Genomic DNA, 14,569 nt, shown 5'->3' on the forward strand with positions numbered 1-14,569 from the left:
CACAATTAATATTCAACTATGACATGAGAAGTAATGGTTAATAGCATTGAATGACGAGTAATTATTAGATTTGCTAGTAAGATATTCTAAAAAATTTATATCTTGGAGATTTACGTTTAATCTTTATTTGTGAGAAGACTAATTAGAATTTTATTTTACTTGCAGCTTTCTACGTGTACATGTGGCTCGTTGTGTTCAGCTTTTATCAACTTGTTAAAGATGGAGGAGCGCTTGGAGGATATGCAAAACCTCCATACCGAGGATAAATTTCATCAAGTCATTTCTTTACCATTTTCCATAACCATCACGTCATTATTTATATATATTGAAACATTCGCATTTATGTCCGTAAAAAAATTAGAAACTTATGCAGTAGCTTAATGGCCATGAGATGTAAGGACGAATGAATCTCCTTTGATTATCACGAATAATAGTTACGCAGGTTGTCTATAGTCATAATCTCCATATCCTGAGTTAAAGAATATACCTAAGGCTTACTAACTATACTGATGATCCAGTGCATTTGGAGGCAATGCTATAGGAAAAAAAATACAAATATAATAATATATTACATTGAAAGCAAACATTGAATTACTGGGAATGTAAATGGCACAAAAAATGCCTCATTAATGAAGCCTAGATATAAATCTTTAAAACTCCTGCGTATGAATATCTTAGATTTCAGACATAGGTATAAATGAGCCACTTTCACGCGCTGGGCATAAAAGGTTCGATGAATTTAAAAGAAAGCTTTTCCTATTCAACGATGAATGAGCGCAATCAACGTGAGTAAATAAATTCACGTTGATTGTGATTCGCCTTTTAATTTTACCTTCAAGTTTAGAACAACCAAATGAAGCCCACAAAATTTTCGATACGCGAAAAATCTCATTAGGATAAAATCTATATGCATTACACACTCAGGAAATATAGCTGTAATTAATACTCAAATGATATAACATTGCTGGAGCATCTTCTCCTCCTAATGTTTACGGGCATTCACTAATTGCTCCTAAGCACCAAAGCGATTAGTCTTTCCTCCCCTACAAAGCTGACGTTATTTAAAATCCATATTTGCTGCATCATGCTTCTACCATTTCTGCAAAACCCAAGAGGAGTAATGGAAATGTTATAGTGTACCCCAAAGCATTTCCCAATCGCTAAACTCACAGCTTTTATTCTCGAAAACCACCCCATTCGACGCTGCATTCGTATCCGAGATTAGTAAATAATATTATCGGTGTCTGAAAACGGCGTGACGGACCTATGTTATTTCTGCAGGCGCACTCACAAAGCCAAATATTATTATTATTATAACCGCGATGTGGTGAGAATACATTTGTCTTTCCAATCGAATTTTGATATTTTTAAGACACTATTTTTATAAGGTTCCCAATGAATGGATTTGTTTACATGACATGTTTTAATTGATCGAAATAAATATATAAATCTCTTGTAATTCTTGTTTTCTTTCTCCATAATATCTTACATAATATATGCAGTGTAACAAAGAATCGGAGCAATGAGATGCATGTAGACCACCAAACCATTATTTAGTGAAAAAGACAAACTATGATTCATAGAACTTCATGTTTTCAAAAGTTTCGATAGGCGTACGAAAACCTTGGCACAATTTCAATTTGGCTGAAGAATTTTTAAGGGGCAAACAAAAAAATACCAGAATGATTAGAAAATTACCACGGGATGAAAACAAAGAAAAATGCGCGATCACATTTTTATTTGTAGCATAAGAGGGACGCGGTGTGGCATTCTATTGAAATATCGGTTACCAATTGATGCGAGCCCTTTTCCAATTTTTGTGAATAATACTTTTGATTTCCTTCCACGGCTGCTAAATCTATTAAAAACTAGAAAAATACATTGCCCTTCACTGACAGAAGATCTGATTAACAATAAATCTGATATTGGTCGCTAAGGATGCCAATGCAACTCCGGATGCGTGAGATAAACAGCCGTAATCCATGACAGACTCCGACCGCTTGGCAATTGACCTGGAATAATTAACAGAGAGAAACCTTTTAACTTCCAATTTCTACAAAAATTGCGACACGAGCCAAAGCGATATTTTTCGTGCAAAGCATACATAATTCGCAAGCTTACTTACGCTAGCATGTATTCATGAAAATATGTCATAAATCCTCAGGAGATTAAACAAAAGCCAGAATAAAGCACGCTCGAAAGTTCTCTATTTTATCGTCCAAAGGGTCATTAAAAACAAATCCGTCATTTTACTTGCAGGTATAGGCTTAAAATCATATACATTTAAATAGTTCTAGTTATTTGAAGACAAAAGGCGTTAAACATTCCAAATGAGAAATCATCGTTTCAATAGTTTTAACATCATTTCGCAGAGGCTTTACGATTTTCTTTAGTCATGATAAGCTCTACACCATACAGTCAGTATTTTTTATGGCATACCTTGCTAACAAATCTTATAGACATATACCTCGCTTGTAGAAATGAAAAAAAGATGTTTTATAAAAGCGTATTGCCTGTAAGAAAGGACGACAACAATGTGACTGCACCCATACCAAGGAGAAGTATTCAAGCGAGAAAATTATCATAATTCACATCATTAACGTTGTGTTATCTAGGCCTCAGAATTATATAAACGCAAAAACAATTTTGTAAGAGCAATATGTTTTTTCCAAAACCATATGTTTATAATTCATATTTTAAAAACCTCATTTTTCTTGATACTTTGAGTCATTTCTTTGGGATTGGAATAAATAATTCCATTATTGTTATCTTCCAAAAATATGTATACTATATACAGAAAAATGTTACTCAAGCGATTTATTATAAAAATTCCGCAACTAATCAGCATCAATACATGCAATAATTTTTCTCATAGCTGCTGTGAAATATAATTATGTTCTAATTCCATGACATAAGGATAAAATGGTTTTTGAAGTTATGATAGGATGAAAGTCAACGAACCATTGAAAACAAACATACACACGTAACTTTTGCATGGCATATGAAGGCTATATCGGTGCTTACCTAGAGACTTGCGCGCTGGCTATCTCCTTGCTGTTTCCGTAACATCCAGACGGGCGCTGCCATGATAAAACGCTTCGAAGCCAAGCGGGTTCTGCAAACTCCGAAAAGTTCACCACTCCACACAATGCCACTGTTGGTGAAGGTAAAATCTCGTAAAGATAAAAATGCCAAGGAATTCACCCCGTCTTTCAAACGATTATTTGCTTCATTTTTGGAGATAGAACTATTTTCTCACCAGCCATTTACTCCAAACCCGAATAAAATATATTGAGGTGTATCCATGCATCGAAAGATATAAATGCCCTAAAAATATTGTACATTTTTATGCCATTTCCAATTCATATTTTTTATGATTAATTGGACCAAATGAACTTAAATTAACAAAACCGTAGAATCCATAGGAGAGAGAGTCTCTTTATAAATGCCAAACTTTAACACATCAAAAGAAAAAATTATAAACAAAGTTCCACACCTTTCTGGTATTTTCATCGCATTTAATGTTTTTCCGATATTTGACAGCTAAGTAGTATCCTATGTACAAAGCAAAAATCCCTTATAATGATAGGCAAAAGACCCTTAGAATGGGGTAACCTTGTACCATGGTTAACTGTTCAGTAATACTTGTCACGAAGAACCAACCGTCCTCTTCCGCAAAAAATAAAACTAAATCGAGCGAAAAACTATTCATTCATTAAGTTCTGTAGGTGTCTAAAAGAGTCAAATTTCCTTGAAATAATCGACAGAATCTTCACTTCTTATTCATACTTTAGACGTAATTTCAAAGTATTTCAAACAGCCCCCAATTCTCTCAAGAAAAAAGAACTGCAATACATCTTTTTCTTGTCTTGAATTTCCCTGATACATGACCATTAAATACTCTGTCAATCCAAGGGGATGCTATAATTTACCACTCGCCATATTTTTTCTCATCCCAGCGTACAATTTATCTCAAAGGAAATATGATAGCAGGCTTTCTTTGAACATCAGACCACTTTTGACAATACACCTGCCTTGTTCCATAAAGAGGTCTTGGTACTGCCAAGGGAAGTCATTGTCCGCAATATCCTTAGCTTCTTGCAGCATTTTGCAGCAAATAGAACGTGTAATCGCGCCGAAGTCTGACTTTCTTTTTCCCATGCAATGTGGTGCCTGTGAATAGAACAGTGATCATATCGCTTAAATAACCAGTTTATAATTAAATTTTTCCCTCTTGTAAAATAGATAGGTGGAAGGGGCCGAGCACACTCAACGGAAACGACGAAGTTTTACCGCCTCAAAGATGATAGCTGGACAGCCGTCGGCGCTGACCATCACTTCGACGGGTCATGATTCATTAACAACAAGAAGGGCCGGAACTAGGAGTTTTTTTTCAGGCGGTTTAAGATCAATTTGCCGCCGCCTCTCCTGATCCCCCCTCGCTCTCTCCCTCCTCCTCCACCAACCATTAAAATAAAATACATCCGTAAGCTATTTTTTTGAGATGCGGCAGTTTCAATGGCAAACCGTATGTTTGCTATTGAAGTTTTATTAATATAATTGATTAATAATCAATAAATTAATAATTATTTTTAAATAATTCAATAAGAAAAATGAAATAAATTTTAAAATAAAATTTTCAAATTAAGCCGACCCCTGAAATCTGAAGCCCGGGGCACGCGCCCCTCTACTCCGCTCTAGTAGTTCCTGGCCTGAGCCTGAATGCCAGGTTATTCCGGTCCAGGTACCTACGTAATATGGGATAAGAAGTTGATTAGCCCCAAATTTTGCACGGTGACAGGGCTGAACCTCATCGACGACCAATTGAAACCACCATCCAGGTGAACGCCATGTGGCGAAAGTTAAATGCACGTGGCGTCACACACCCAAGACTGAAGATGATCTTAAAACGCTACGTTGTTTGATAATGATAATAAATGAGTTTATTCATGGATTTGGATTAAAAACCATTTATACAAGCTACAATTCACCAGAAAATGAATCGGATAATAGCCAAAAATACAGCAGTAGTTAGGCCTATCCATAGGTAAGACTATAATGACATGAGTCACCCGCAGAGTCACAGAATAAGATAAAATTCCCTGGTAGGAAAATCATTTGACTTAACCTGTATTCAAAACGGAACATTCCTCAAATTCTCAAGGGACTCATTCAACCACGGTAAACGATAATTTTCCATTAATGCAGTATTTTTCGGCTATTTTTAAGTTGATTCAGTATCAAAAGTTGACATGAAACTATTTAAACGGGATTTTTTTAATTGGTAATTTTACATCATTTGTAAACAATGAAGTATTACTTGTATGGAAAAAAACTATGACGATCTTTTTAGGCTAACGTTATCTGTTTGAATTTTTTTATATTTATAATGTTTCGCAAAGGCTCGCAAATATTCGAGTTCACGAAAATTTTAAACAAAAACCTTGAAACCCACCCTCCTCTTGTTCACTCCCCACCCATCGCCAACTAGTCAGAGATTTTGGTGAGATCATCACATTCAGTCGAACGATTCAGTCTAGCACTGGGTAATGAATAACAAAAGACACGATTTTTTTCTCTATTCAACATCCGTCTACTGGAATAGTGTAACCTGTTTGAGTACTATTTAAAGTTAACCACAAATGATAAATCAAAACCAGAATGCAATGGACAGGCTAAATTAAATCCTTGTGAAATGGAAAATACAAGTTTTACAATTGATAATATTTTAAATCGAAACTTGAAGCATTTACGTGGTGGAAGGGATCCATATTGATAATGAAAAACACTTTGTTACTTCCACAAAATTCACAGTTTCTATTTTATTACCGGTTTCGGCAATTACACCATTTTCAAATACAAAGATGTATTTGAAAATGGTGTAATAGCCGAAACCGGTAATAAAATAGAAACTGCGAATTTTGTGGAAGTAACTAAGTGTTTTTCATTGTTAAAATGATAGTATTTTTTGAAAACTTCTAACCACGTCTGCGTTGTCATTACAACGTCGCAATGCATATCCAGTTAGCTTTATACTATGGGCGGCCAGTCTACCAACACAAGCACTTCCAATTGCAAACAAATCTGCGTTGCAATCTACCACCTCGGCTTCCAGCTAACCTAATTAGTGAAAAGTTATGCAATGCTCCTTATTATTTAATTGCCTACACTTTCGAGAAAAACGTATTACGTGTCAACACCTCCTGCCGCATGATTTATTTGTAGCTTACGTATACAAATGTGAAGAGCCGATTATAGCTAATGCATGTTTATTCCATTTAAACTGGCAAATAAATGATGTGGAAAAGCTCCTTCTCTAAAAGAAAAAAATACCACAATGAGCCATGAGATGACTCCATAAATCCCACAAAGCGAAATAACCAAGAACTATCTAGCATAATCTACAAAATGCCTAGCTAGTTTTTTGGCCTTCCTTGTCATGGCACCAGCTTACTATTACAAATACCAAAGAAAGTACAATGCTCTGGCATAAAAGAAGCCGACTCAAAATGCAATTATTTAATGCTGAATCGAATCTCGTTATGAATGCTTACCAATGTCCAACACCACAGAAAAGAAAAGCATTGTGGGGAACACGTTTTCAATGCATCTCATTCAAGTCGCTCTTCCATTCCTCCGCCTTAATTAGTCAAAAGCATATTGATCACAGCTTTTCATTAATGAACCGCGTTAAACAACTATCTCTGCTTTCAAGTCAACAAATGAAGCAGGGAGCTAGTTATTTCCGTGCATATTTTACCAATGTAAGAGAGGGACAAAGAACCAGTCTCATTACAGGTACTTAACGATAAATAGCACCCGTTAAATGGGGTTATTTAAGATAATAATGATGGAGTCAAGAATCAAGGTTTATAATAAAAAAGAATCAATCTTAATGTACGCAATCTCTTAAGCATAAAGGAACAGTGAGGAGTGTCTTTTCTCTCCTCCAAAAAAACGGGATGACAACGAAACGACAAGCACTTCCATAATTTTTAATCTTAATGTCACACATGGTATAATTGATAAAATATAGATATAGAATTACAGAGATGATGCCACAAAAGTTCGGGAATAGGTGACAAACTAACTCTACGAGGAGGATCCCCAAATATTGATTTTGCAAAAAAAAGTAAGCTTGGTAGCACTCACAAGCTGTGCGTACTCAAAAATTTGAGGGTGTGTTGTGTAGTAGAGGTGGGAATTACGGTTCATTTGGTGGAATTGGTTCATGGGATTTGATTCGCGGCAATGAATCGGTTCTTTAAATCGATCATAATGAACCGAATGAACCGTGGGAATCTATAATACATGTAAATATCGATTCCAGCTGAATATCGAATCTATGTCAATCTTGAATGCATGGAGAATACATTATATGTATGTGTATTGTATTAATCATGCTTGAATCCATGAGAATCTGCCAATCTACTGCATTTCAAATATTATGACGGATAGCAATTCACGGTGCCTATTATTTTTCATTTTAAAGGCATCTCTAATCAATTGTTTTCAGATTTTAAAACCTCTTCGAGTTGTCTGAATGTTATGCAATAAAAAATTTGTAGTCCACGATAAATTAATTGTGAAAGGCAATAGGGTAGTTTCCTTCATCAAAGAAATCGAAAGGCATTGATTGCGATTCGTTGTCCACCTTAGTATTCATAATATACAAATTATTTGGTTTTAGAAATACCAGTTTAGACGAATTGCAAGAGTCAATTTTATCCTCATTTGAAAAAGGCCAGAGTGGCGCCCATGCGATGCCACTCCACGTGACATCACAGGGACCTAGTTTCTATACGAGTAGATAGGAGTTTTACATCGTCTGAGGTTACCAATGCATGCATGAGGCACAGAGCTCAGGGAAACATCTCTTAATAATCACCTATTAAAACTGGCAAAGGTCAGAAAGTTTTCATTTGATAAGGTATTAATAATCCTTATTTAAGTCAAGCGCTACCAGCTAGCAGGGTACTCTGCTACCTGCTTGCATCCAGCGTCGTATCAGCGCTCAGAGCCTCTCCCCAAGGTCACCTCACTTGCGGCAGCGGGAACCAGAACGACGTCACACGGAGTTTTCCCGGTATTCATACTTACCCGTCGCATTTTCGCGCGCTAGAAAATTTTCACTTTTCAATTAATCGCGAAAAATAGATATCGTCATTTAAAAATCTAAAACTGTGAAATACGTACTCCAGGAGTAGATAATAATCTTTCGATTTAAGCAATAAAAAAATAATAGGAAACCGCCCTATTGCTTTTAATATAAATACCTTTCAAACGAAGTTTAATACGTCAGATTAGAGACATTTTTTACTGCTCCATTGTATGCAACTATTTCTCAAATAATTTCATACTTAATAAAAACATTTAATTGAGAGAGTGAAGAAATCATTTTAATTTCATCTAAAAATTTCCCGCGCATCAAGAATTTTCATTTTACTGATATAGCCAGAAGAATATCTATAGCGCTGATTACTCCGTGAAAAAGCTTTTATCACGTTCTACGATATCGCAGTATATTTAGTTCCGTCACACTAAAATACATACCTCAGATACTTACGAGCCAAATCAATAGTACTTATGGTGAAGAGTTAATTTTTATTGCCAGCCCTAACGGCCATTCGTTGGAATCTAATGATGATTCACCGCCTCTCATCAACAGCATCAATGCAGTCAAGCCGAATTAAAATTTCTTATTGAACGATTTTGATTTGGAAGACTCCATCTTTGGAAATCTTCCATCGTTCATTTTGAACGATTCGAGTGGAAAACTTAGATTAAATTCATTCGGTTCATGCCCTTGAATAGTTCATTTTGAGCGATTCATTCATGAACGACGCAGCTCTAGTGGGTATACTATATGAAAAAGGACGGTTTGGGGGAGGGGATCAAAGAAGAATTAACGAAAGAAGAGAGAGGATAAACTCAGGTTCCCACAACAGTCCTGTGGCCTAGAGGGAACTGCCAGCTTCGGCTGTTGATAATTCGGGTCAAATAATTAATCTCGCCACTTCAGGCGTCAATAAGGAATGGCAAAGACCTTCCACTCATACGCTTTATAGCCGGGAAAATCAACTGCGAATCCTGGAATCGGCAATAACAATCCAGGGGCCTATAATGGGCACGGAAAGCATTTTTCCCCCCTGAAAACTTTTCTTCCGCCGTTCATGGATTCAACCATATAGACAACGAAAAATAAATGGGATAAAACCATAACAATGAAAATTCACTAACGAAAATAAAATGCTCAATTGTAAAAAATAAGACCTGCGTAGGGTCAACAACTTACAATTTCATTAAAAATCAATTCAATGAACTTCCAATTAAAAATTTTAAAAAGATAGCATGAAACACTGCGGAAAAAGGTCATGACTATTTTTGTATACCGCTGTGCCCGGAAAAGTGGCACTTCCAAGCTCTAATCAACAAGTTAAATCACTGCCGAACAAACTGAGGGTCAATGGAGACCATTCTAATGACAATGCACGAACCTTGCTCGCAACGAGGGCGTAAATGAGCCTGTGCGAGAGGGCGTAACCCTCAGCGGCCGACGCTTCCGGCGCGAACTCCACGCGCCGCCAGCAGAGCGGCTCGGATCCGTCGCAAGGGCGGGACAGGAGGCGGGCGAGACACGCGTCCGACTCAGCGCCGTCCGGTCGCTGCTCCATCGCAAGGGCGACGCGCTGGGGCAGCCCAGGCCCGCCATGGGATCCGCGGCAGGTCAGCTGAGGAGAGTGCGTCTCCCAATACGCTGGATCCAGCAAGCCGCCCAGAGCTGCAGAAGTGTTGACAGTAACATGCACCCAAGTACAAGAATATACTGGTATCCAAACAATGTTAAAATTATTTTAAAAATTAAACATATCACTCGCCCATCCAAGGCGATGCTTGGGTCAACATTTCTGTGCACTAAAATTGCTGCCTGGGGATAAAATGAATTTCACTAGATCAAAATTCCAAATCGCCGCTACGACAGTACCTTTCCTCGGCCTCGAATCGAAGCCAAAATCAACGCTCACTACACCACAACGAGAGATCACTACGAATATGATAAAAAGAGATCACGAAAGAATTGAGGTAAGTCCATCTTCATTTACCATTAAAGGATATTTCACTCGGGCGATATCCTTAATATAACTAATGGGGAAAGTGGTCAAAGTGTGGTCCATTTAACTAATACCACCGGCTTGCCCACCTTCTCACATTGAATCATTCAATTCATTGACCCTGTTTTCTTCCGTTCAATTACCAGCTTACCCAACATCTTTAAGTCTTGGTCACGGTTTTTTAGCATACGCTCTCTGCTTAAAACGTGATCTAACCACATACTTTGCCTCCCTCTCGCGTGCTTCAGCAGTTTTCTCTCTTCGCTTCGTCGTTCTTTTCTTCTCCGTCAATCTCATTCCTTCGATTCTTCTCCATTCCCTTACCTCGAACGCCTACAGCCCATTCTCATCCTCGCTCTTTAGCGTCTTAGTTTCCGCACCTTTTACCGCCATACTTTTCCTCGATTCTCTAGCATACTGATACTGTGATCAATTCGTTCCTTTTCTAAATGCCTCCTTTACTAACCGTATTGTTTCCTGGTAACCAGTGGCGGATACAGGTGGGGGGCGCAGGGAGCACGCGACCCCTGCGCCCCCCACCACGGGGGGGAGGGTGGGGCGCGGGGCCACGCGACTGCCCAACATAGCAGAACCACAACGGTAACTTTCTATATCATAAGATGGCATTGTCTTGAATATATGTATAATCACTTTAATCAAAAATTTCTGAAGCTCTGCATGTGACTTGATTATTTTTTATTACGATAAAAGTAAAGGTAACTCAAGATATCTTTTGCGCCCCCCCCCCCCCTTGAGTTTTCTCTGTATCCGCTACGGCTGGCAACCTAACAGCAGAGTCCACTCTCTTCCTGTACGATGTACAGGAAGATAGCATCTAACCTTCTCAAGTAAATAGCCACTTACTTTTACATCGAATATCATACTCCTTTGTCTCAAAACTTTACAAACGCACATTGCTTTCGTCTCCGATTGACTGATACTTACGTCGTTTTCCTCACACTGTTAGTCCACTAGGGTACCTCAAGCCTTTCCCCGACAGGCTGATCATCCGCGAACCTCGCTGACTAAATCATCAATGCACCAAATATAACTCCTACATTTAACTCGAAGTATCTCTATTATGGACAAATAAAATAAACTCCCGAAGAAAATCACTCAGGAGTCCCTGTTTCATTGAAACGGCCCTAATGCATATAGTTTGAGGTTAAGGGGCAAGTGGCACTCGAATAACCACCTTTTCATGATGACAATAATAGGCCATGCTTCTCGGTCATCCATAAAATCTATTATTTCAATTATGAAATTAAATTTTATGGAAATAAAGTTTTAGCTAAATTATGAAAAGTTGAAAATATTTGCGTACATAGCGTATAATTCTCAGTTTATCACGAAAGTTTTCATATAACATGCACTAATAGCTATTACGTCATATTCATGGAATATTTATTGTTCCCATGAAATATTTAAACACAAAAGTAAGAAAATAAAAACTTACCATTGAAAGCAACTTCAATTTTTTGCCGTAATTCTTTGCGGGAATTGGATAGAAGGATGGAGGAAAGATTTTTCACATGATTCAGTTTTCTTATAAGACCCACTGCATAGACTGAATCTGTGCCCTTGATGCACCTTAGAGCAGAAGATATTTGACCTAAAGCACAAACAAGAAACTCCAATTGTTCACTTTGAAATATGATAGTAAAAAAATTAGATTAAGAGCAAATATTCACAACGCACTTGAAGGTACGTCAGTAGTATATAATATGTATAAGTATTTCTATGAGGCACAACCAATACTTAAAAGATACGAAAATTGGGAATATTCTGCTACTCGATGACAATTATTATCATAGAAAGCCTTTGGGTCAGTGATTTCGATTGATACTCAAGCAATTATAAAGGGCCCGATTATTTTCCAACAAGAAAAGCGTAAAGTAATCCAACCTTTTCATTTTCAACCACCAAACCGCGAGAGAGAAAAGCATCTAACTTTAGCCAATGCAACACACATTTTTAGCACATATGTAACTTTATAGGCTTGATTTCTGACGGATTTTATACGCCCTTTTAAAATCCAGTGAGGCAGGACATCGAATGACACAAATTAATTCGGCCGATGGCAAATCCAGTGAAAATAAAACTTAAATCCACGGACGGTTCAGGATAAGATTGGTAGCTAAAACAGGCTGAAAATATCAGAGCTTCCCCTTCAGATTTTTATACTAAATAGTAAAAAATGTGTTTAACTGCCAAAGACAGAGAAGCAACACTTTGAAGGAAAATTACGAACCGCTGGCAATAGCAACCCCGAAAGCAGAATCTAGACTCATCTGGTCAATCTTGGAGTGTAAAAAGAGTAAAAGCCTTTCCACGGATTCCAGAGTCTCATCCAGAAGAAAGCGCGAGGACCGGATAGCCCCTGTGGCTAGACACGAGTGAAACACAATCACCACGACCAAAACCCGGCCACAAAGCCGCATGCTGGAGGTGACCGAGCGACGACGCAAGAATGAGACCAAGTGTGTCGCTTCTCCTAGTTTTATGGGTCCGTGCGCGGAATATATATCTCGAAAGGAAGACGTCGAGAAATCAAATCGAGAGATTTCACAGAAAATGGGATTGGGGTCGTTTTTCTACGACCACGCTACGGCGTAAACTAAGGGACTTAACGACAGCGGGTAAGTGCTGGCGCAAATGAAGTCGCCAAGGATTCGTGTACGGATTGACACTCAGACCACTAGCTACGCCCCATAAATCTCAATTATCACACTCCGAACAAATGCAAAGAACAGCGCTTCGTACTTCATTTGCGTACGGTCCGACGCACTGATTGAAATATACGATTCCCACGCAGGGATGTATCAATACTATGAATTCTATCCGCTCTATTCCCTACACTAGGCCAGTCGAACAAAACATTAGCTCATCCATAAATTCAAGTAGTTCTAATTTGTTTTATGTGAATAGGGCTAGTGCTTACATTACAAATTCATATTCGTGACTCGTGCGACCCCACGAGAGATCAAAAACTACAAAAATTTCGCACTTTTTTAATATTTGCTTTTTTATCCAAAAACTCTGCGTTATTTGGGGTGATTAGTTATCACAAAGGTCGCAAAAGTCTTTCGGAGTTGCAAAACTGGATTTTTAATGTAGGGATTGGTCCTAACAACATATGAAAAAATTGGAACAAAATGGATTCATGCATTAGATTCCCATTTCTGGAGTAGGATTCTACTGGCCTATACACTGACCGTTAATGTCTTCATAAACCTGCACCAGAATTCTTCCAATTCCAAGTAATTGAGACCGAAATGAAATTAATATTCTGAAAATGATGCCTAATATTCAGATTTATTCTTTGATTCAAGGGATATAACCGTGCCCTTGGAGAAAACTTTTCGCGGATGGATTATATGGTATAATACAAAATTTATGTAACTGCCGGTATTAGAATAGTATATAACACTTAACTGAGATTTTGACGATGCATAACTTTCCTATGAGGACGGTAAAATAAAACACTTCTCTAGTAATTATCCACACGCGTTCCGACTTAGTTGAAAATGACGGTCACCCGTCAAAACCTGGGTGGGTGAATGTTTAAGTAAAGGTGGGGACAATCACAAAATAATAATTTTTATTTTACTTATTCCACTGAGAACAGGGTTGTCACTTTATCACGCGATGGTTGGTTGCGAACGCGCGATGAGAGCTTTAGAGGGCAATAATATCAAGCGCGAACAGAGGACGCGCTAATCGCCAAAGCGAAAAGCAGAGGAAGAAGCGGAGGGGAAGAGGCAGGGGTGGGGTCCAGGCTTAAATCTTGTATTTCACGGGGAGCATACGCGTAAGCGACCTCCCTGCGATCATGTTCGTAAACAACTCCGCACCATTGAAGCTATTACTTCCAACATCAACACACACCAATGATGCGTCATGACACCACTTTGTACTTACACCAGAAGATGAAACTAAATGACCTCGGGTGTTACCCATAAAATAGGATCCCAATCATGAGATGGTTGTGAGCTGGTTGTTTGGGAGAGCGCATGCGCAGTGCGACTCATAAGGTGTGTGACGCTACTGGTCCAGGCTCCTCTTCCCTTCTCACGAAAATGTTTGCTGTTGGTAGCAATATTTTTCCCAGCAAGGTATCTTATGCTTACATGATCTAAGGGACTACTGAATCGGCTCATCCGTACTTCGCACATTTTACCTATCTCGGTAAATACGGACGTCCGTTATCCGCACACTTGATCGCAACTTTTCATAGATGTTACGCACATTATCCCTAACCTATCTTTCCTGAGCGCGAACGTCCAAACTTAGAATATTTCTGCTATGCGAAGTGCAATAGGTTATTTCTCGGATCTTGAGTAGGTATAGTCACATGTGTCTAGTAACTACAGGCAGAAAACATCTTGGTTAGTAGTGAAAAAAGTCCCATTCGTGTTAATACTACGGGCGCAATTCGTTTTCCAAATAGTTTCATA

General features: G+C 38.2%; 2 protein-coding genes across 3 annotated transcripts in view; one reads left to right on the plus strand and one right to left on the minus strand.

Moving 5' to 3' along the window:
* LOC124158386 overlaps positions 1-1,459 on the plus strand; it is a 22,015-nt gene extending 20,556 nt beyond the window's left edge. The window contains exon 6 of the mRNA XM_046533483.1: positions 166-1,459. Within this exon, the coding sequence (XP_046389439.1) occupies positions 166-266 (101 nt within the window). The 3' untranslated portion in view covers positions 267-1,459. The remainder of the gene's footprint in view (positions 1-165) is intronic.
* LOC124158360 (UPF0764 protein C16orf89 homolog) overlaps positions 1-12,587 on the minus strand; it is an 18,903-nt gene extending 6,316 nt beyond the window's left edge. The window contains exons 1-6 of one of the 2 annotated variants that reach the window (XM_046533482.1): positions 12,364-12,587; positions 11,569-11,724; positions 9,498-9,781; positions 4,035-4,173; positions 3,025-3,154; positions 1,450-2,012 (exon numbers count right to left, since the gene is read on the minus strand). In XM_046533482.1, the coding sequence (XP_046389438.1) occupies positions 1,889-2,012; positions 3,025-3,154; positions 4,035-4,173; positions 9,498-9,781; positions 11,569-11,724; positions 12,364-12,553 (1,023 nt within the window). In that variant the 5' untranslated portion in view covers positions 12,554-12,587 and the 3' untranslated portion in view covers positions 1,450-1,888. Of the gene's footprint in view, positions 1-1,449; positions 2,013-3,024; positions 3,155-4,034; positions 4,174-9,497; positions 9,782-11,568; positions 11,725-12,363 lie in introns of those variants that run through there. The other variant, XM_046533480.1, reaches the window with a different exon arrangement.
* Between the last annotated feature and the right edge of the window lie 1,982 nt (positions 12,588-14,569).

The sequence above is a fragment of the Ischnura elegans genome, chromosome 1, assembly GCF_921293095.1.
Source record: "Ischnura elegans chromosome 1, ioIscEleg1.1, whole genome shotgun sequence".
Taxonomy (NCBI): domain Eukaryota; kingdom Metazoa; phylum Arthropoda; class Insecta; order Odonata; family Coenagrionidae; genus Ischnura; species Ischnura elegans.